The sequence below is a fragment of the Montipora capricornis genome, chromosome 3, assembly GCF_036669925.1.
Source record: "Montipora capricornis isolate CH-2021 chromosome 3, ASM3666992v2, whole genome shotgun sequence".
NCBI classification, from domain to species: domain Eukaryota; kingdom Metazoa; phylum Cnidaria; class Anthozoa; order Scleractinia; family Acroporidae; genus Montipora; species Montipora capricornis.
Genome location: NC_090885.1, coordinates 17,514,102 through 17,534,101, shown reverse-complemented (window position 1 = coordinate 17,534,101; position 20,000 = coordinate 17,514,102). Strand labels below are relative to the sequence as shown.

The following is a 20,000-nucleotide window of genomic DNA, read 5'->3' as shown; positions in this document are numbered from 1 at the left end:
ATATCACCCCAAGCCTGGTCAGTACATTTTGTGACGGATATTTCCGAGATCCATTTGGTTGTCATATATTCCCTATGTCTTTGATAGTTGATGTATTTTAAGAAGTCGACAGCAAACTGAGTTGTTATCAGCATGGGGTTGAAAACCACCTTGAATAGGCAAGACGAACTTATGATACTGAAGTAAGATCGATGGACAGTGTGCCCTTGTATTAAAAAAAAGTTCTTACCTGTGTAAAAAGCTTCCCTCTGTATTTTGCTTCTAAAATCGGATCAAAGGTATTATCCACCGTCAGGCCTTCCACACTGGTCGGTGTCTAAAAAGCACGATTAAAAAGAAAACGAAACTATTAAACTGGACAAACGCTTAGGTTAGACTTAATTAAAACCCTGGGATTGTAAAAGAAACAACGCCATACTTCGCTTTGTTGTTTAGTTCTCGCTATTAGCTCGCATGGCGCGACGCATTGTGCACGCTGTAGTTTAGTCTGTTTCATTGTTCCGCCTCGTAAGCACGTTGTTGTTTAGTTAGCCTCATTGTCACACGGTTCGCGCATAATTAGCGTTGCACCTTTGTTACCCCTTTTTTTGCCTGCTCGCTCTTTTTTGCATATCATTCTTGTCTTCGGTTAATAAACGTCTTCTCTTGCTCGGAGTTCTGGTTCAACGTATTGGCGCAAGTATTCGGATGCACAAGTAAAGCTTGCACTGACCCAAATGCCAAAACGTAAAGAGAAAAAATGAGACTCTAACCCTTTGACTCACAGGAGTGATCAGTAGGTAAATTCTCCTCGTAACTTCAAAGAAATGTCAGGCAAACAGGTATTGAGAATGAAGACTACTATCAGCTTAGAGGTGTGGTCTTGACATGCCACCAAATTCTCATGACTACCCGACAAGGAAATCTATGGAACTAGTAAGAAAAACATTTTCGGTAACTAGAAAAAGTTGTGTTGAATTGTGTTCAATTTTTTCTCGGCTCAATTTTGCCTGTTACCTATCGGCATCAAACAACTACTCACCGAGGGAAAATACCTAAGAATAAGCAAATGTTGATGGTTTTATGATAAGCAGAAGCGTGTCGTTCGTTTACTGTCTGCGTTACCGAAAAACGCGAAACTATGAAACCTCTCCTTATTTTATATTGCTGTGTTTTAAAAAAATTCTTTGCGCGTCTTGTATCTTATATACCAACGTCACCTGCACGTAATCGATAAAAAAAATAAAATAATTATGAAAACAAAGTTGTGCAAGAAAAATTAAAAAATAAGAATAAATAATAGTTTTGAGTACCATTAGATTACGCAAAATGCAGGTCATAAAAATCTGCTCTCGAGATGGCGCATGTGCAAATATACCATCCGCTGTTCACAGTGGGCAGCAGTAGGGGGTACAAGCGACAACAACGACTACGACAGCCAAAACATCACAAAACAGCATTGATTTAACGAGGACAGTTTTTGAGCGGACGTAGAAATGTTGTTAGGATAGTGTCACCCCTTGGTTGACGTTTTCCTTGTTCAAACTCTTTAATAAATGGATCCACTACACTTTGCTCAACAAGACAACTGATTGAGCTAAAGGTGAGGTAATACGGGCTACATTTTCGTTCAACTTGTTGCGCAACAATGTTGCGTTGCAGGTAAGATGGTTTCTTGCGCGTATTACCACCTTCTTGCGCAACAAATTTTTATGTTGCAAAAAGTAGACGTCGCTTTTACTTTTTGCAATATGCATGAAAATTTGTTGCCCGAGGAGATGGTAATACGTGCGACAAACCATCGCAACTTGCAATGCAACATTGTTGTGCGACAAGTTGAATGAAAGTGTTGCCCGTATTGCCTCACCTTAAAGAAAACAATTGCACTTTGGCAAGCTCTTCCCACACTGAAAACTAGTTGGTTTTTCCTCAAAAAGGGCTTATCATTGCCGTCGATCAGGCTGTCGTTCGCCTTTGCACGCAAGTTTTTCACCCTGTCTGACAGCCGACTGTGCTATCACCATATCGCAAGCATTTCGCAGATTTTTTGACACACATGAACAATTGCCATGACCTTACCGCAGTCCTCTCCGTCACCAACTCATTGAGGGATGATTTCGATAGCGAAGTAGGCGTACTTGTTCCTTAAAATAAAAGTATGAAGCGTTTACCATTTCAATAGAATTCCCTTTTTTCTTTTTTTTGAGAAATGGTAATCTACGTTCCGGTTATTAAAGAAACAAAAGAAGAATGAGGATGTAGGAAAACATTTCTGTAGGAAAACCGTGGATCCGGTGGGAGCACAAAATAATCTCAACGGTGATTCTCCCGAAGGAATGTGGTTCTAGTGACGCGAAAAAGTGGGTGGTTTCGATAAACCGCGAGCAAAACTATACAGCTTATACTACTGGGTTTTCCGTTGACTTTTACTACACGTTAAGTACTACACGTGTAGTAACAGTCAACGGAAAACCCACCAAATCGCTCAAATTCGCCATTTTCAGCCGAAGAAATAACAATACACGACAACTGAGGTAGGTTTACGTTTATTTTGAGCTTTAACATAGTCATTTCTTGATGTAAGTTTACGATATTAGGACTCTTCAATATTTCCCATACATTTCTTTATATTTCGAACATACAAACAGACACACTGTTTGTGTGGGCCCCCTGTGGTAAAAGAAAGTTGGAAAATGATGGTACCTCTGCCTGATTTTTTCGCTGATAACTTGGAGCGCTGAGTTGAATTGGGACGATCCTAAACATGGAAAAACAACAAACATTCAATCAAAGGCGACATAGTCGGGGTGAGCGGTGTAATTCTCAATGGAGTGCTCAAACGACCTTTTATAAATAAGGAAGCATTCGAGGAATGACCTAAATAAGAAGTGCCCCCAAATGACCTCTGCTCAAAGGGCCAACGATGGGCCGGCGATCGAACGCCTGCGGGCAGCTCACATCTTTCTTTCGATGGCTAATTTAGCGTTGTCAACTCTTTTCATAAAACCAAACTTTCAAAGAAATGCAGGCCCTGATGGTATACCAGAGTAATCCATTGGAAATGAAACTTTACTCTCATGCAAGAGTTCTTTTTCGTTTCGGTCAAAAACATCACAGATGATCAGAAGAGTTTATTTAACACGAGCTTAATTAAAACATACGTGGATTAGACGTTTTTTATACTAGAGCCGCATAATTCAACTGGGACGAACTTGGGCAACCTTTTTTCTTCCTCTTTAAGCGTGTCTGGTATAACGACGGGCACAAGACGCAAAATGCGTCTCGACAAACTATCAACTGTAGTACGTCTTAGAAGACGCACCAAACTGGATAGTTCCTGGACGCTTTATGCAGTTTTGCGCCCGTCTTTAGACTAGACGAATTTAACAAACGAAGAAAAACGGTTTGCCCAAGTTCGTCCATGACGGATTATATTGTTTGTCCTGTCTTTGCACTAGACGGATACCATGAGAGATGCGTAATTCCACTGGACGGATTATGCGTCTCTAGTACAATTTAAACGGCCAACAGCTCGTTAAACCAATAGAAAACGTAGACCCAAATATCAACTTACCGTTTCACTCGTTTTACTAGACTTTTTATCTTTCTTGTCACCCTTCCTAACGTCGGCTTTTGACTCTGAAGATGTTGCTTTACGAAGTCTTTGTGCAGCTAGCCAGACGAAAAAACAGACCACTAAAACACGTTTCTCGTATTTGTTTGCTCGCTCACTTACTCTTTTTTTTTTCCAAGCACGCCAAATTCAGAGTCGAAAAATTCAAAATCGCTCGTAAGGCAAACTCGTTTTCTTAAAGTGGTACTATGGTACTATGTGCGGTTGCGCTTGACTGCCTTAGTATCTGAACTATCAAGAATTCAAACCTGGGAGATGGTCAGTTGAGAGAGTTCGTACTCTGCCCCGAGGTGAACGAATGATTTGACGCATATGAAAGACACATACTTTGAAATGCGCCAGGTTTATTGCAATTGCGTGCACCTTCTCTCAACTGCGATTATCTTAGCCGGAGGAGTATCAATGATTGTGGAACACATAAAAGACATCATTTAAACTGCGATTGTCACGGTAATAGCTCTACGCGGGAATGATCTGTGATATCAAACGAAGAACATATCAATGCGACTCAAAGCTCCGTTGCTGGTTCAAATGACTGTTAGTTTTGCCCACTGAACGAAACGAATGCGACACACAAAAAAGGGAAATGTTAACGCTCAGAGGTAATTTTTTTGTTTTGGTGAAATGATTAGTTTCATCAACGGACAGTATTGGAGTTTAGGATCATTTTGATATCTTCTTTGAGGTCCTGATAGCTTTTATTTGACAAACGATAATTTCCTCAATGGTGGAAATAGAGAATTATCGCTGGCTTGTGCAAGCACGTTAGTATATAGTCAGGAAAATTACCTTCATCTTGAGACGTATCTTCAATGAGTTCCCTCTCTGGTAGCCCATACAACGTTCGAATCATATTAGCTTGGCCTACAATGCTGTCCACCATCTCACAAAGCAGCTGATACCTAAAAAACAAATATTATTTATGATGTGTTCTATTGTGATCAAGTGTTTGAGTTTTCTACAGTTTCTTGAATATTAAAAATACACCATATTACACAGATTTCACTACTGACACTTAGTTAACTGCAGTACTTAGCATTTGGAAGGACTACCTCAGTTGACAACGTCTTTAAATTAACACACTTCGAAGATGATATATACTCCTCCAAAAGAATGAGAGGAATTATACATCATGCAAGTGTTCCTTTAAATTGATGTATTTTCTTTGTAAACTGACGGGTATACACCACTTTCATAAATGGTGACCGACTTTACATTCTTTTGTATTTATGTTAATTAGACCTACTGTCCTCGTTTTGAAACAAATATTCTTTTGAAATTTGCTCGTCGCAGCGAGGCTAGAAAGGCTTATTAGCATTAAAACAAAAGAATAATTTATTTGGCCGCCATTATGAAAGAGGTCTATGGCCGGCCAGTTCAAACAAAAGGAAAGCGCCCTTAGTTTCCACTGAGTTACATCAATACTTGAACACGGGTACTTTACCCTAACGACACTAAACGACCCATTCCACTAACTACAATATAACTGATACGTACTTTCACTCAGGAACTTTCACTAATAATAAAATCCATCAACAAACGGGTGACCTTGAGTTTTCTCTTGTTCTTTTGGTGGGAAAACCGTCTTCGGTTGATTTGGCTGAGAAACATTTTTAACCGGAATCGAAACAGAGGGCTGGTAGTGACTGTTTGATCCAAGAAAGGTAGGAAAATACCTCTCACCTAGGGAGCTTAAACAAAGACGGCGGCGACAGAGACGGCGACGGCGACGGCGACGAGAACGTTCTCTAAGAGCACGCAACGTTTTTGAGACGCTGACGACAACCGGAAGTGAGATCTTTTCCCTTTTAACTTGTCTTCACACAACCACATTTATATTGCTAAATATCTTTTTTCTCCTTCTAATAATCTGGGATGCAAAATGTTCACTTCCGGTTGCCGTCCGCGGCTCAAAAACGTCACTTAAGCTCCCTATTAATTCCCATCATGGCACTAATTCGGTGCGCAATTATTTCAAGTCCTTCGTGGTAAAAAGTGTGTATCAACATTCCAGGAATAAAACTGGTATTAACGTTCGGGGAGAACATTTACCGTCAGGTGTTCGCGTCCTCCAAATAACATAAATTTGTTTACTTCACGACGTTAGGGAGTTTAAGAAACGACGACGGATACAACTACGACAACGCCACAAAACAATAATATCATTGGTTAAAAGAGCATAAATAATCGTGCTGCACGTGTCTGCGGTCCTCTGCATAACGATGACGTGAAATCACCAAATTTGAGGTTTTGAGGACAACGTAAGCATGCAATAGAGAATCTTTCATTTCCTCTTTTCACTCTGATACCGCTCGTATCAATTTATTTTTAGGACACTTCGCCACATTGTAAGACGTGAACGAGACTGAATAATCCCTAAAGACTTATGATAGAGCCAAGTTATATTTTGAGGTGACGTTATCGTCGATCGTCGCCGTCGTAGATCTTAAAGTCCTGTTGTCAGGATGAGAACGGCAAAGAAATGAATACAGTATAAAGGCACGTGAGGGAGGTGCAGAGAATACCACACTTACCCGGCAGCATACATGGCATGTTTTACAGGTGTCATTGGTGGAAATGACAAGGTGGAGATACAGCTGTTAAGAGTCTGAAGTAAATTATCCCGTTGATCATCATCTTCAACTGACATGATTTTCTACAACAGAGAAATAAGTATCTGATCAATCATTGCTGGAAACTGGGGAAAATTGTGAAGCCGCGATAACTTTAACTCTGAAAATTTACCGATGATTCTTAACCTGCGGGGGGGTTGAGCTTAACCGTAATGACATTCAGGCGCGCGCGATTCGAGGAGATTGTGCTTGTGCCCTCGCACGCCTGCGCCCGCGCACGTTAATGGCAGAATGGAAGTGAAATGCACTAAGCTGCGCTGCAATGTTGGCTTCGACTTTTGAAGGGGGTCCTGTGGCCATGATCTGGTGATCGATCCGCGTTGTTGGGTTACCTGTTGAAGTGACTGTAACGACAAATCCCATACATCTTCTTCCTCAAGTTGCGCGTAGATCTGTTTCAATTCTTGAACAATTTCATCTTGGAAATACATCTGTTGAAAAATAGACGTTTAAATTCGCGCCTACATTCGTTGTGGTTTATGAAACACAAATATAAAAATAAATTCATCAACACAAGAATGTAAATTCTCACCCCTTCATTGGCTCTTCCAAATATTTCCTCCTCCTAGATTACAACAAGCAAACAAACAACCAAACCGTCAAATAGAGAAGCAAAGAAGATGCAAGCAAGCATACCGTAGTCTGCAAGTCTGGCTGGCATTCCGCATATGCGCCCATGGCAGGCAGTCAGTCATTCGTGGGTTAAGTCACCGATCAAACGACTGTAAAATGGCCTATTGTCAAATAACCCTACTTAAGGCCTCGTGGAGAACGTTTCAACGGGCGAGGATGATTTTTCAACCTCTCTTATAAAGACAAGCACCATTTATACTAGTCTCATTCTTGCGTAACTTGGACACTCAGTTAGGTCACATTAAAACTAGGAGTTGAAATAATCGCGAAATGATTACAATTCGCGAATTTCGTGGTATGTCCTTGTTCTCATAGGAAGTTTGCAACCAATCTTTTGAAACACAAATAAAATGGCGAAATCCGCAAATGCTAGATGACAAAAAAAGCAGCTTATGAGATACCAACTGTTTATGTGATCCAAGGTGATGGCAATGACGTAACGTGCAAGATAGAGTGGAGCTATTCTGTTTACAAATATTTTTCTTATTATGCAAATGTGTTAACTACTGGAAAAAAAAGGAAATTTTGCTTTTGTCAGCCAGTGGTCCAGTGGTTATGGCGATGGGGTTTGCATGCGGTTGCCCCGGGTTCGAATCCCGTTCTAACCTCTGGGGCCCGTTTCTCGAAAGTCCCGAAACTTGACGGGCCATTTTCGGGTGTCACAATTACCTTTGCATCTCAAGAACGGAGAGGATTTGAGTCGTCAGACTTCACAGTCATTTTTCTTTTTTGTTACCTTGAAAACATGTTAAAAGATCGGCTTTCCAAAACAAGCGGTTGGCAGTTTCACAAATGGCTTTTCGGGCCCGAAAAGTTTTTGGGACTTTCGAGAAACGGGCCGCTGGGGTCAAGAAACATTAACGACAAATTAATGTCCCTTGTGCTTATGCTTGCGCCGCTAGCGAAAACCAGCCAACACGGACTACAAGAATTTAACCCCCATTTGTCTTCGCAGCCACAAAGAAGGAAAATCACCGTAATGTAAGCATCCACCGGGGAACTGGGCCTTTCGGGTGTACGGACCCCATCTAAGATCTCGTTAAGTATTCTGGCTGCTGTGGCCACTGCCTCCCTGTGAGCAAGTTCCTGCTCAATTTGTTGTCTGGCTTCCTTGTAAATGTCATCCTCAACAGCGACACCTAAATCAGGATACAACATACTCATTTTATAGGGGAGATGAAACGTGCACAAGGAGAAATCGTGAATTTGCAATAGGAACGAAAAAGGACAATGTCATAAAGTCAAGACTGAGCCAGGACAATCACAATCCTGGAAAATGTGTCGGCGAGTATTTCGAAATATGATATGTACGAACGTGAAATCGGACAAATACGCCATCGAAACATTTATCGAAAAGAATTACATTTTCAACACGCACAAGCTTAATTTTATAACATGCGAAATCTGACCTGATAGTTTATCGCGATATAATTATTTTAACATGCGCGACAAAAGCGGTGGTTTAGAAGAGAAACATACGGAAAGCTCTTAAAGGGAACCTCCACTGTTTTTACAAATGTCCCCTAAAATTTTCCATGCGTACTTATTTGAAGATCTGTAACAAAAAAATGCATAATTTAGTGAAAAGATTTTTTTTATCGTCTTCCAAAGATCGGCCTCAACGCTTCCCGGTGCCGCCATCTTGAATGTCGCGCAATACAAGTTGGGTACTGATGACGTTTCATGGTCGCTTTGCTTCAAGTCTCCTTGCATTGTTTATATTGTGTATATTTTCGTGGCGAGATTCAGTTTATGTAGAAGATACAGTTTCTTCCTTCATAGATCATTTGGAACCAGAATACTAATCAAGCGAAGAAAGAAGACAAAATTAAGGCGAAGAAGAAGAAGAAAGCAATTCTTTGCTTGCAAATTTAGGCTCTCACAATCGCCTTCGGCCTTTGTGATAGATGCCCTGTTATTCGTGATAAAACTTGTTTCCATATCTCAAAGTGCCCTTGGACGTGAGGTGCCTGGGATTGAAATTAAATCACTGGAATCGGATTGCCGACAGTTAAGCCTAAATATTGTTTTAGGCCTAATTAGGCCTAAGGTTAGCATTTCTAAGGGGTTTGGCTTTTTCGAACAGTTACATTATAACCTCAGTCTGCATTTTACACCGACCGATTCCAGTGATTTAATTTCATTCCCAGGCACCTGGGAAGCATTGAGACCGATCTTTGAAAGACGATAAAGAAATTATTTCACTCGGTTATGCACTTTTTTTGTAACAGATCATTCAACAAGTACAATTGGAACATTTTAGATGACATTTGCTAAAAGAGTGGAGGTTATCCTTTAACATAAGTCAAACATACATTTACTTTTCGAATACTACTTTATATGATCAGAAACCCATAAGGGTTGAAACGTGTAACGGCCCCTTGTGTTCTGGGAAACAAGCTTCTGAATATTCAATTCGCTAAGTAACATATTTGGAAAAACAAGAGCGAGGGGTTTCCAAATATGGTACTTAGCACTGAAACATTCAACCAATCAGTTCGCACTGAATATTCGGAAGGTGTGAACGCGCGTTACACGTTTCAACCCTTATGGGTTTCTGATATGATCTATCACTGGGTTATGGGAGAGCTTGTTTTCTTTATTATAACAAGAGGCTACGGGTAGCCTATACTTTTGTCCGAAGGATTTTTAGCCGACTTTCTTTGAGTTCACAGTATTTCAGTGGGTTTTTTTATGTTACAATATCTTGGTAAATATCCAGTTTTAATTCCGTAGTCCGAAGTCCACAGTCCACAGTCTATGACCCAATGATAGGGTTACATGTAAGTGCGATCGTGGATATTTGTTTAATTTGAATTTATTTAAAACTGTTGTTAACAGCTTTGTCATTGATTCCAATGAAAACCAGAAAACAGATGCTTCGCAAGTCTCTACGATGATATTTAAAAATATTTAATACTTTTTCTTGCCAATACTGGGAAAAATATAAAATTACGATCTCTGTTACAGATTCCTACCTTAACCGGATATTGCATTGCGTGCAACGAAAACACAAATACTCGTTTCCGGTCACGCACATAATTCTTTGATACATTTATTTCCCCCTTAATCCGTCACGTAGTCTTCCGTGGGTTAGTGGTTATCGCGATTGCCTCTGAAGGAGGACATACCGAGTTCGAATCCCGCTTGAACAGCCTTCTACGAGACAGAAAAATCTTACGCATGCGCAGCCAGAACGCGACCCGGAGAAAACAAAAACAGTTCAAAGGTCAAAAACGGAGTCGAAAACTATACTTTACTACGTAAAAAGTGACCAAAAATGACCGGTATTTGTAACATGAAAGGGTATAAAGTTTCTCACCTCTGAGTGTAATTCTTATGGGCGCGCCGCCACACAATATTGGCTTGGTCATCAGTTCCCATGTCTCCGTAAAGATCCCAGCATTTGGGGATTTGAATATAAATGGGAAATTCAAAGTATCCCCTGGAAGAATCACACCGCTCTTTGAGTCAAAATAAAATCTTTGAGTTTTTCCAGCGAGCTTTGTACCAAGAACATTGGCTCGTGGGATGTTCTGATAAGTAGAATTCCGAGAAAAAAATCTGCATTAGTGGGACAAACTCCAAGATAAAACTATCGATTTTGTCGTCTGTGCAAAAACAAGGGCAGAGCATTCAACTGAAATCACCCACTGCAAGGAAATCCCAGAAAGTTCTGGATTCCATTCTGTGAATTCCGATTCCATGTCGTTAGTTCCAGATTCGCACTCGCTAGATTCCGGATTCCTGATGTGGTCAGATTCCAGATTTTAGAGGGATACCATACTCCTTGGACCGGATTCCGGACTTCAAAGGACAAACTGGACAACCGAATCGAATAAGAAATTATCTTTACATGCGGCGAAATGAGAGCCATCCGACAGTAGTGCAAGACTGCATGGTTATGTTTATTCTCGTGGTGTTGGTTCCATCACCTGGGTCCCTGAAATTCTTTCATTTCGGATACAAACCTTTTTTCGAAAAAAACTTAAAACAAATTCTCACGGCAAAAAATTACAGATACAGTTATTCTCCGCGTTAAAGTTATTCTTTCGTAGGAGTAAAGGTTCTCTTGACATATGACAACCTGGTAACGCACCATAAACTAGCACTCGTCCCTTACCTTCCAAGAAAAGTACATAGCGGTAGTCCCATCATTGCAGATGTTCAAGTGAGAAGTCATCCTCTCCCCTACGTTAGCCTCAAATATGACTCGACAGGCTACACCTGGCACTTGTCCAGGAATCCTCGGTCCCCTGGACCCATTCCACTGAGCTATGTAGCCGTCAATCGATAAAGATGGACCAAAAATGGGTTGGGGAACAACATCAGCAATATTTGCCAAAGGATCCCTAGGAACAGAAAGATCGAGTATAAAAGAGAAGGTCAAAAGAAACCTCTCATGACTAGGGCATGTTGCTGATCAGGTTTTGCGGGTATGTCAGCTTAACCCCTAGAAAGTGCTTTGGAGCCAATGTAAACATCACTTCAAAATTTAAAAAATATGTATTTGCAACGACAAAAGGAAGTTTCTTTTAAGATACTTCCTTTTGTCGTTGATCCCATTAGCCAGTGTCTGGAATAATTTTCATAAACGTAACGTTTTCTCAAGGCAATCCTCTCTTGGCTAAGGTTACTGTCAACCTTCAGGGGTGTCTTTCGGAAAATCGCTCTTATTCGCGTAGTTTTCAAAGAAACCCAAGAAAACTATATACCACTGGAAAGCTAGTAAAATGTAGTATTTGGTTGATAATATGCCAACAAAGAGTCTGAGGCTTTTTCCATATTCTAATTGGTTCTTGAGAAAATCCACTGCAAAGTTGGCCAAAAGATTTTTTTCGTATGCACGCCAAGCACGTGGTCGCCACGGGAAAACTATTTAGAATTAGGAAAAAGCCTTACATCTTTGTTTGCTTCTTATCTCCTGAGTGATACAGTGCAGTAAGTTTGGATCTCCGTGTTAACGCAACGATTATTAATTCAGTGGAGCAAACAAGGTCAATTTCACGTTTGCGCTCGCCTTTTCAAACACTTATTAGCTTGGTACTCCATTTTGTGTAAAAGAAACTTGGTTTTACTGAAAAAATATTAAAGCTAAACTACATTTTTAAGGATAAAAAATATGCTGTTAGCGGACGGTGCTTTTTTGCCCTACGCAGTGTCGAAAACGTTTGTCTTTTTACTTTTTAATACAATTTTTTAGCCCTGCAAATTGTTCATTTTTAAACTTGAGCGAATTTTACGGACATAAACGGCATTTGTTGCAACGCTCCCACATTGGATACATAGTGGTGATAAAATGGCTGGTACTACCGGAATCCAGGGAACCAATGATAAAGCATGAAATGCAATATCCGAAGTTGAATAATATGTTGAAGCTGACCAAAATGTATTATTAAATTTTCGACCTAAGATATTGCGTTTCTAGCTTTCTGATTGGTTCACTCGTTTTCGGTTATCTGCTCATATATCGTATGATCTTATATGGAAACTGATTGGATCAAATTTCGAAGTGTCCAAGCCTTCAGAATTTACTGAAAATTTAACGAAACAATTATTCCATTCGCGCCTGTTGGATATGAAACTGGTTATAGCTAACTCGGTGCATGAATCGTCATAGTGAGTTGAATGAAAAAAAAAACCCACTAATTTATAAGCAACTCTTGGTACAATGCATTTCATAGTGACAGTAAAATAAGACCATTGATGCTTACCTCTCAATTGTAGATTCATTCAAAATATCACTCTCCTCTTCCTCTTGAACTACAGACATCATGTCAAACGGGGATGAACGCCGAGGCTGACTTGTCCCAACCACCTCTAAGTCGTCCATGTACTAATTACCAGGAGGAATAATTATATGTTAGAGTTAGAATTTTGCATTTTGGCTGACCTCATGTTGGCACAGGTCTAGATGTTTCCTCCCATTCGCTCAGGGAAATTGTTTCCTTTTGACTGTACTTTTATTTGTGGAAGGCACGTTTTGTTATTAATCAATCGACCACGGCTAAGCTGCACTGTACATGTTCAGCACTAAGAATGCTTACTGCAGGCCTTGCAACCTTCGTCACGAGGATCATGAGAGTGTTCTGGACAATTTAATTTTCAATGCCAAACTCCTATAAGTCATGGAGCGAGAAACAACGGACATGGACTTCTACAAAGATAAAAGAAACAAGGGCTGCATGCATGCATGCATGTTTGCAAGATCAGCCTGGACCTATACTCTCCAGTGATGAACAAAAAGGGAGGGTAACCGAGAACAATGTGAAAAACAATACTGAGAGCAGTATTGGGTGGGAAAAGCTTCGTCGTGTGCACAAAGAAAGACATTGGTTCTGAAAGACTGGATTAATCAACACTTGGATGGGTGACCATCTGGGAATACCCTGGGGAACCATTAGCTGGCGTAGTGTCCCTTATCTGTCGCTCCAACCTCTGCTATTGTACGTGAGCCAATTTTTAATCAATCTCCACCGCTAGAGGTTTTCCTCCGGGTACATGAACTTTTTTTGGTCCAAAAAAACATTACTTAAACTTCCAGATGCTTGGTTACTCTTGGAAATTTACACCAGCCAATGCATGTCCGATATTAAACTTGAACTGCTAATGGGTGTTGACTTGACTACTTACCGGCTGATGTGGATCCAATTCACATAACACTGGCTGCAGCTGCTTCGTTCTGTCCCGAAGATAAGTTGATTTCTGCCATGGGTAATGCACTGATGCTGACCTGTGGGTACTGGACCACTCAATACCTGCAAGACAAAAAGATGGTAAATGAAGAGATAATTTCCTTTGATGGTGACTCGCACAGAGAAGCTCTGCATTTGAGAACTACTTTGCACGAGGAAAACCTGAAATCCTCTGAATTACAGTGTACTAGTTCGGATGCTCTGCCACTGGGTTATACGAGACTTGAAGAGATGTATTTTTTAACGACGACTCTGGGAGAGCCTATTAAACAGGGGTGTAAAGTCACACATTTATGACCTTCTGATAACTACATTTCAGATGCTCTACCCCCAAAGAGCAGCTATATAGTACATTTGTGGCAGCTACATGGTGGCCATTTACATCATTCTACGCCATTAAAAATATGGCAAGAAAAAGCCTGGTTATACATGGTTACGACTAATAAGTAATAAATTTACTGAACTTTTGATTGGCATACACGGAATATCACACAGGTTTAATTAAAGTGGTACTACGACCAAAAAAAAAATTTGTTTTTTCTTTGGATTTCAAAACTATGTTAACTCAACACTAACTCACCCAAGTTTTAAGTTCTGATTTTAAAAAGACACCTGTTTATTTTAGCTGGAATTGCCTTATTTATTGGTCCGCCATTACTAACTTTAAAATCTTGAGAGAGCTGGGTCGAGGAGAAAATGACGTCAAACACTCACTAGTTTAAGAATGCAATGCGTGTGTACGCGGCCTAATTAATTTTCGGGCTTTCAGACTTTTCAACCCGTGTTTTGCATATATAATAAATTGCGTTTACACGCTGAAATTTTAAGCTAGTGAGTAAATGACGTAATTTTCTCTAGATCCAACCCTCTGAGGTCCAGTCGGCCAGTTTTGAACGTGAGTAATGGCGGACCATGAAATCCAAAACTTACACTCAAAATAAACAGCCTTTGGATAAAACTCAAAGCTCAAAATTTTGCCAGTTAGGTGTTAAGCGAACACGCTTTCAAAATCAGAAGAAAAAAAGGAAATGATTTTTTGATCATAGTACCACTTAAATACATTTTGCCTCCACTACCAATGAGATGCATACGACAGTGTAGATACAGGGGCCTTTTGGTCAGCAGAGACCTCATATCCTAATTTATTGAAGGAACACTGTTAAAATAAATACTGCTCACCATTCCTCATAATACAAACATATGCCTCTATAGAAAAACCAATTCACAGTAAATTAGTGCGACACCGCCGAATACAAAAACCCAAAAACATTTTAGGGCAAAAAAGGGAACATACACATGTACCCCCACCAACTGCGGTGCCGCTAAATCCGGGGGACGAGTTACAATTATAATGAATCATGGAAACCAATCATACACACTTAAATCAAACTTAAAGTTAGGAGGAGCTGAATTGCTGCTGACCTAGAATGGTTTACAAATTTTAACCGCCTACTACAGTATATTGATCTAACACTCATACCCATAATCCCTCTCGCACGGCACCAATCCTCCTGTCCGTGTCGGCAAAATAACTATTTCTGTCTATTTACGCCTCGTTTCATTGTCAGAAATACTATTTTCACTCATGGTGTAATCTGAATTTACTGTTATAAACTATTAATTTTACCCATTTCATTCTTGATATAAATAGGCTTGCCGATGTGTTCAACTGGTGGTGGATAACCACGCTCAGTTTGTGTCAGGGTCATACTAAAAACAAACCACAACAATTGAGTAGAATTAGCTGGTCAGTGTACTACTTTTTCACTAGTAAATAGGGAAACAGGATTGGCTAGAATTTAGAGCAGATGCATTCCAACAATGCGGCCTGGGTTTTTTTCCAGAATCAGTGTCATACAGTGTACGAGGATTGCGTTTGTTGGTCCCTTAATCTGGTTTTTGAGGTTTTTCTCTAGGTATTCCCACTCTCATAAAAATTTACAACCTCATAGTTGCACCTGATGAAGTGTCATTGTTATTCATTTTGCAATGGCACAATGAGACATAACATTACTTCCCCGAAGTTTTTTATTGTTTTTGCAAGATTGACCTAACATTAATTTTTTGGATGAACGACACCGTTTTGTTGGCTGGCTAGAATAAAATTCCTCTTAGGGGTGCAGGGATGGCGCAGTGGTGAGAGCACTCGCCTCCCACCAATGTGGCCTGGGTTCGATTCCCAGACTCGGCGTCATATGTGGGTTGAGTTTGTTGGTTCTCTACTCTGCACCGAGAGGTTTTCTCTGAGTACTCCGGTTTCCCCTCTCCTTAAAAACCAACATTTGACTTGATTTGTGTTAATTGTTAATTTCAAGTTTACAGTGTCCCCAATTAGTGCTCCAGCACTAGAACAACTAGACACTTATTATAAAGTTCCTTTCCTTTCCTTTCCTTTCCCAGTTACTGATCCTGTAATTTTATCAATCTTACTTGATCCCTGTTTCTTCATCTCCTATTTGCTCGACCTGTTTCCAGAATTCACTACCAACACGATCTACAACAATAATTAAACAAAAATATATATCTGCTAGATAAGAAGAACTGAGGTGGGAAATAATTTATCCAATGTTGAGGGAATTAGATTTGCATGTGATTGCTCTGGGTTCAAATCCCAGTAGAAAATCTTGAGAGACTCCGAAAAAAAAAAACACAGTTGGATATTTTAACAGTTAAACTTTACTCAAACAGTCACTTTGTATGCTAAACAAAAAAAGAAAAAATTAATGGAAAGAGGGTAGTGATTTCACAAGTGCCCCTCATCAACTTGATCTCGGAATGTTATAGAAGGTAAACATTACATCACGTTTTTTTTTTAATTGCATGCAACTCTGGGTTTGTGTTTTTTGCATTGTCATGGACAATAATCCTTTTTCGGATTTTGTACCTGCCGCAACCTGTATCCTCCTGGACACACGTTCCGTTGACCCTTTTCGAAATGTTGCATTTGGGAGGCTTGAAGCATGTAACTTGCAAGTCATTTCGTTGGAACAAAGCTGGGGATTTTAGGCCGACAATTTTATGCCCAAATATGGACAAATATAAGATGGAAGCTGCACGCGCGGGAAAATGCACAAGCTACATGTACATTACAACCAAATGAGGACATTTTTTAAAACTAAAAAAAAACCTCAGCTCTGAAACAGAATTAAACGCTTGAAAGGTCATGAGCTTCTCGTATCACTCTCAGGAGGGAAAAGGTTAAAGGGGAAATAGACTTTGAGGGAATGCTGACGTTATTAACACTCTTCCCCCACGGAAACGGAGCCCATTAACAAGTATTAATAAGATCATGTGTTGATAGACAGTAAAATCCATTCAGTCTATAGGTGTTGCTTTTTAGGAGGGCAAAGGTAATTAATTGAGGGGTATGTAGTTTTTGTAGATGCTATGAGGCTAATGATCAGAAGTGTTTCTTTCAGATTATCAAGTGCCTGCCAAATTGCTTTGTAGTGGTTAAGCGTAATATAAATTTTGCATTTTACATGTACATTATAAGTATAAATTCAGAATGGATGGATTTGTTCAATGAAGGTTTAAAAAAGACAGAAAGATGCCTGTAAGAGCTGACATGTTAACCACAGATTATCTCATTAAAAGAATACATGATTGTATGATTGTACTTGTACACGAGGTCTTGGGTTAGATTCTGGCCAGACCGACATAAGGACATTAAAGGGGGCCTTTAATACATCAGAAAATTGCTAGACTATTTAAGGCTAATTAGCTCTTTTCAGACAAGGAAGGCCCATCTTGCAACACCTGTTCATCTATGATGTTAAAAAAAATCCATACACTTTTAAAAAGACTGAGGAGCGGAGTTCCCACTTCTGGCACGCTGAAAAGTCCTATTATAATAACAACAGCACACTTCCATAAATCCACATTAAAAATGTGATATATATAATAGTGATGTAAATGCTGCATTTCATTACAACAATGCATGTAGAAAATTATTCCAGACTTACATCCTTTGCCATAATCGATTGATGGAATTGCCCTGTCAATGATGTACCTGCAATTAAAAAGAAGTCATCTGGATACCAAATTAATATATAATAATTATTAATAATATTCAATTTAAGGGAGGTAAAGAAATCTGGGAAAAATCCAACCTCGTTCCCAGGGTCTCTCTTCTCTGCCTCCATTGTCATTGACAAAGGAGGCAGAGAAGAAAGACCCTGGTCCGAACGAGGTTGGGAAATATCATCATGGTACATGTCCCATCATCTTTCTTTCACTCGTTAAACAATTTAACACTTCAGTGAATACAAAAATTATTAGCCTTTGAAAGAAGCGACTTATGTTTAAGCTTTTGTAGAGCCATTACAATGTTGTCATCTGCATTATTGATTAGAAATCCAAATTTTTAAAGCAATACATGTAAGGGAGAATATTTGAAGGTTCTATCACACCAACTAGCTCTCATCTTTGCCTCTAAAATTCATTACTGCACTGCACATAATGTACACAAGAGGGGTCAGCATGACGGCAATTAATATTTTAGATAAACACTATGTGTCATTCTGATGCATACCTGTTTTCTTGTATGTCTCTGTACTCTTCGCTCTGGTTCATTACCAACATGTCAGTGGATGTGCGTAGCAAATCTGTCAGAGCAGTATATGCATTGTCAGATCAATGCATAACATCTCAAATTAAAGTGCATCACAGTTGGTATTTGATTGGTTTACAGGGCAAGATTTTGTCACTTAAGGCCTGTGATCCAATTTTCATGATGTGATGAGTGGTTGAAAATTAATGGAAGGGCAAGAAAAAACAGGTCAGCACATTTCGCTGACCGCCAGTCCATGGACTACCACGATGGACTACCGAAATGGACTACCTAAATGGCCTGCTAAATGGACTACCAAAATGGACTACCCTAAATTACCTACCTTGAAAAATAAAAAGATTACAAAAGCTTGGTTGTTTTGTTGTTTTGATCGATCTCCATCATCTTTTCTTGGTAGGTACGTTATGTATGGGGACACATTATGTACCGATAGTCGCCCATCACTCACTATCTATTCTCCCCAACGTTGACCCACAGTCCTTAGTACTGAGCAACCGTCCCTAGCAATGATCTTTTGTCCCTACTAGTGATCGACTGTCCCTAGCAATGATCGACTGTCCCCAGTAGTGATTGACTGTCCCCAGCACTGATCGACTGTCCCTAGGCATTCAGGCAGCCCAAGATACAATGGACTGAAGTCGTCCAGAGTAACCGTTGTGTAGTTAGGGCTCTCCCCCCTTAAAACAGACCAATAGACACGATTTTCTTGGGGAGATGAGTATGAATACAACGAGCAGTGAGATGCAGCCATAGAAAAACAATTATTTTACATGTATACCCAGTCCACAGTAGGGCACATTTAGTCCGCAGTCAGTGTTTTAATAACCAGAGTCCATGTTTTATACCCAGTCTGTAATACTTTGTCCACATTTTAAACATAAACGGGGGGAATGTCCGTCAATTGCAGTAACAGAGTGGTAAATGACTAGATATTTATAGGGACACATGATCAGGGATGTTAGGGACGGTTGATCATTGCTAGGGACAGTCGATCATTGCTAGGGACGGTTGATCATTGCTAGGGACAAATGATCATTGCTAGGGACGGTTGCTCAGTACTAAGGACTGTGGGTCAATGTTGGGGAGAATTGATAGCGAGTGATGGGCGACTATCGGTACATAATGTGTCCCCATACATAACATACCTACCAAGAAAAGATGGTGGAGATCGATCAAAACAACCAAGCTTTAGTAATCTTTTTATTTTTCAAGGTAGGTAATTTAGGGTACTCCATTTTGGTAGTCCATTGAGCAGTCCATTTAGGTAGTCCATTTCAGTAGTCCATTTAGCAGTCCATTTAGGTAGTCCATTTCGGTAGTCCATTTAGCAGTCCATTTCGGTAGTCCATTTCGGTAGTCCATCATGGTAGTCCATGGACTGGGGGTCAGCGAAATGTACCTGCCCAGAAAAAACAATAAATCAATTAATATGCAGTTAACTGCAAAATGCAAAAACTAATGGCTGTGTGTTTTCTTTAAAGATTATATTGATATTAAGTTTCTACAAATGTTGTATAATCCCTTGTTCCTGAGATCTTTTACTGGAAGGGGGTTTATTTCAGGAAGAAATGAAAAAGAATGAAATAATTTATAAAGTTCAAGTTCAAATTCAAGGTCAATTTACATGTATATTGCACTACAAAAACAGTGTTTACTTTATTTTGCGTATATTCTAGACCAGAAATGTGATTGAATTAAATTAATGCATGTGTTCTAAAGCAAATAATAAAATCATTTCTCTAAAAACCAGCTTACTGGAGAGATGTCGTTGCTGTCTCTTCCTTTGTATCATTTGTCGCTTCCAGTTTGTCAGTGCATTACTTTCGTCAACCTAAAGCCATTAAAGGGACAGA

The 20,000-nt window shown here is 39.8% G+C and overlaps 1 protein-coding gene across 1 annotated transcript in view; it reads right to left on the bottom strand.

Moving 5' to 3' along the window:
* LOC138042448 (MYCBP-associated protein-like) overlaps positions 1 to 20,000 on the bottom strand; it is a 31,902-nt gene that overhangs the window by 1,917 nt on the left and 9,985 nt on the right. The window contains exons 8-25 of the mRNA XM_068888336.1: positions 19,903 to 19,978; positions 18,109 to 18,181; positions 17,540 to 17,586; positions 16,005 to 16,068; positions 15,202 to 15,284; positions 13,513 to 13,637; positions 12,594 to 12,715; positions 11,003 to 11,231; positions 10,202 to 10,415; positions 7,855 to 8,018; positions 6,779 to 6,811; positions 6,579 to 6,677; positions 6,148 to 6,269; positions 4,403 to 4,515; positions 3,554 to 3,651; positions 2,683 to 2,737; positions 2,059 to 2,123; positions 230 to 316 (exon numbers count right to left, since the gene is read on the bottom strand). Coding sequence (XP_068744437.1) covers positions 230 to 316; positions 2,059 to 2,123; positions 2,683 to 2,737; positions 3,554 to 3,651; positions 4,403 to 4,515; positions 6,148 to 6,269; positions 6,579 to 6,677; positions 6,779 to 6,811; positions 7,855 to 8,018; positions 10,202 to 10,415; positions 11,003 to 11,231; positions 12,594 to 12,715; positions 13,513 to 13,637; positions 15,202 to 15,284; positions 16,005 to 16,068; positions 17,540 to 17,586; positions 18,109 to 18,181; positions 19,903 to 19,978 — 1,869 coding nt within the window. The remainder of the gene's footprint in view (positions 1 to 229; positions 317 to 2,058; positions 2,124 to 2,682; positions 2,738 to 3,553; positions 3,652 to 4,402; positions 4,516 to 6,147; positions 6,270 to 6,578; positions 6,678 to 6,778; positions 6,812 to 7,854; positions 8,019 to 10,201; positions 10,416 to 11,002; positions 11,232 to 12,593; positions 12,716 to 13,512; positions 13,638 to 15,201; positions 15,285 to 16,004; positions 16,069 to 17,539; positions 17,587 to 18,108; positions 18,182 to 19,902; positions 19,979 to 20,000) is intronic.